Here is a 1928-nt window from a genome sequence, read left to right as displayed (position 1 = left end):
AAAAATGTTTGACCAACATTTTGACCAAAAAGCGACAAATTAAGAGACATTGTCCGTCGCTTTCTTAAAATATTTGACTAGATATTTTGACCAAAAAGCGACAAATTAAGAGACATTGTCCGTCGCTTTCTTAAAATATTTGACTAGATATTTTAAGAAAGCGACGGACAATGTCTCTTAATTTGTCGCTTTTTGGTCAAAATATCTAGTCAAATATTTTAAGAAAGCGACGGACAATGTCTCTTAATTTGTCGCTTTTTGGTCAAAATATCTAGTCAAACATTTTTAAAAAGCGACGGACAACGTCTCTATGTCCGTCGCTTTTTAAAAATGTTTGACTAGATATTTTGACCAAGAAGCGACGGACATAAAGATGTTATCCGTCGCTAAATTTAAAAAATAATTAAACAATTAAAATTAATAAAAGCGACGGACGGCGTGTACTTTTTTTTAAATTAATAAATAATTATTTTTAATAAAAGCGACGGACGGCGTGTACTTTTTTTTAAATTAATAAATAATTATTTTTAATAAAAGCGACGGACGGCGTGTACTTTTTTTTAAATTAATAAATAATTATTTTTAATAAAAAGCGACGGACTGCGTCACTATCTATATAAAATAATTAATTAGACAAAAATACAACGAAAAAAGCGACGGACTAAGCGATGCCGTCCGTCGCTTTTTTTTAAAAAAAAATTAAAAAAGTTTTTAATTAAAAAGCGACAGACTAAGAGACCTGTCCGTCGCTTTTTAAAAATGTTTGACTAGATATTTTGACCAAAAAGCGACGGACTAAGAGATGCCGTCCGTCGCTTTTTTTAAAAACTAATTAATAAAATAAAATAAATTAAAACGACGGACAGCGTGGTTATTGTTTAATTTATAAATAATTATTTTTAATAAAAAGCGATGGACTAAGAGATGCAGTCCGTCGCTTTTTGTAAAATAATTTTAAATAATTATTTTAATTAAAAAGCGACGGACGTCATCTCTTAGTCCGTCGCTTTTTTGGAGCGACGCCGTCCGTCGCTTTTTCTTTCGTCGTTTTTTAGCAGTTTTTTAGTAGTGATATACACTTTCTCCTCAAGATCACCCTGCAAGAAGGCGTTATAAACATCCATATGATGTATGAACTATCCTTGTGCAGCAGCTATGGACAATACTGCTCTAACGGTGAGCATTTTTACAACAGAGGAGAAGGTTTCTTGGTAATCCAAGCCTTCCTTTTGATTGTATCCCTTGGCCACGAGTCTTGCCTTGAATCTTTCAATCTCACCTGTATCTTTGTATTTAATTTTGTAAACCCACTTACACCCTATCACCTTTTTTCCTTCTGGTAATGGAACAACCTTCCTTGTGTGATTGTCTTCCAAAGCTTCTATTTCAGCCTTCATGGCTTCCATCCACCTAGGGTCAGTTGCTGCCTTACTATAGCTAGTAGGTTCAATATCAACTGAGAACTTGTTAATGTATGATTTATATTTTCTAGTGAGGTGCTCATACCCCACTACTGTTGATATAGGATATAAACAAGAATTTGCCACCTTCCTCCCTTTTGAAGGCTGGACAAAATCTTTAAGCCAAATGGATGGTTTACTTGACCTGTTTGACCTTCGTGAGGGGATGCAGGAACAAATGGACAATCTTCAGCCATTCATCTCAACAGGAGCCATTACTTCCACAGTTTCCTCATGTAAAGTCCTAGATAAGTCCTCATCAGCATCAACTACAGACTTAATATTTATAGGCAAGGTGTTGGTTTCTCTATCAAGAGAATTGATGTCTTTTGCTTCATCCAAATTAAACTGCATATTAGGTAGTTGAAAGATATCTGGTAGTGTAGAAACAGGATGCACACCTGTTGGAGCCTGAAAAGAAAATATATCTTCATGGAAGATGACATCCCTGCTCACAAAAGTTCTCAT

The 1928-nt window shown here is 34.6% G+C and overlaps 1 protein-coding gene across 1 annotated transcript; it reads right to left on the bottom strand.

Moving 5' to 3' along the window:
- Window positions 1-1136: 1136 nt before the first annotated feature.
- On the bottom strand, window positions 1137-1928 carry LOC107059201 (uncharacterized mitochondrial protein AtMg00820-like). Its single transcript, XM_015305683.1, has 2 exons — window positions 1680-1928; window positions 1137-1565 (listed from the first exon to the last, which is right to left on the bottom strand). Exons 1-2 carry the CDS (start codon window positions 1926-1928, stop codon window positions 1137-1139), a joined length of 678 nt encoding a protein of 225 aa, XP_015161169.1.

Source organism: Solanum tuberosum, unplaced genomic scaffold (assembly GCF_000226075.1).
Source record: "Solanum tuberosum cultivar DM 1-3 516 R44 unplaced genomic scaffold, SolTub_3.0 scf00951, whole genome shotgun sequence".
Classification (NCBI taxonomy): Eukaryota; Viridiplantae; Streptophyta; class Magnoliopsida; order Solanales; family Solanaceae; genus Solanum; species Solanum tuberosum.
This window is presented reverse-complemented; position numbering and strand designations above follow the sequence as displayed.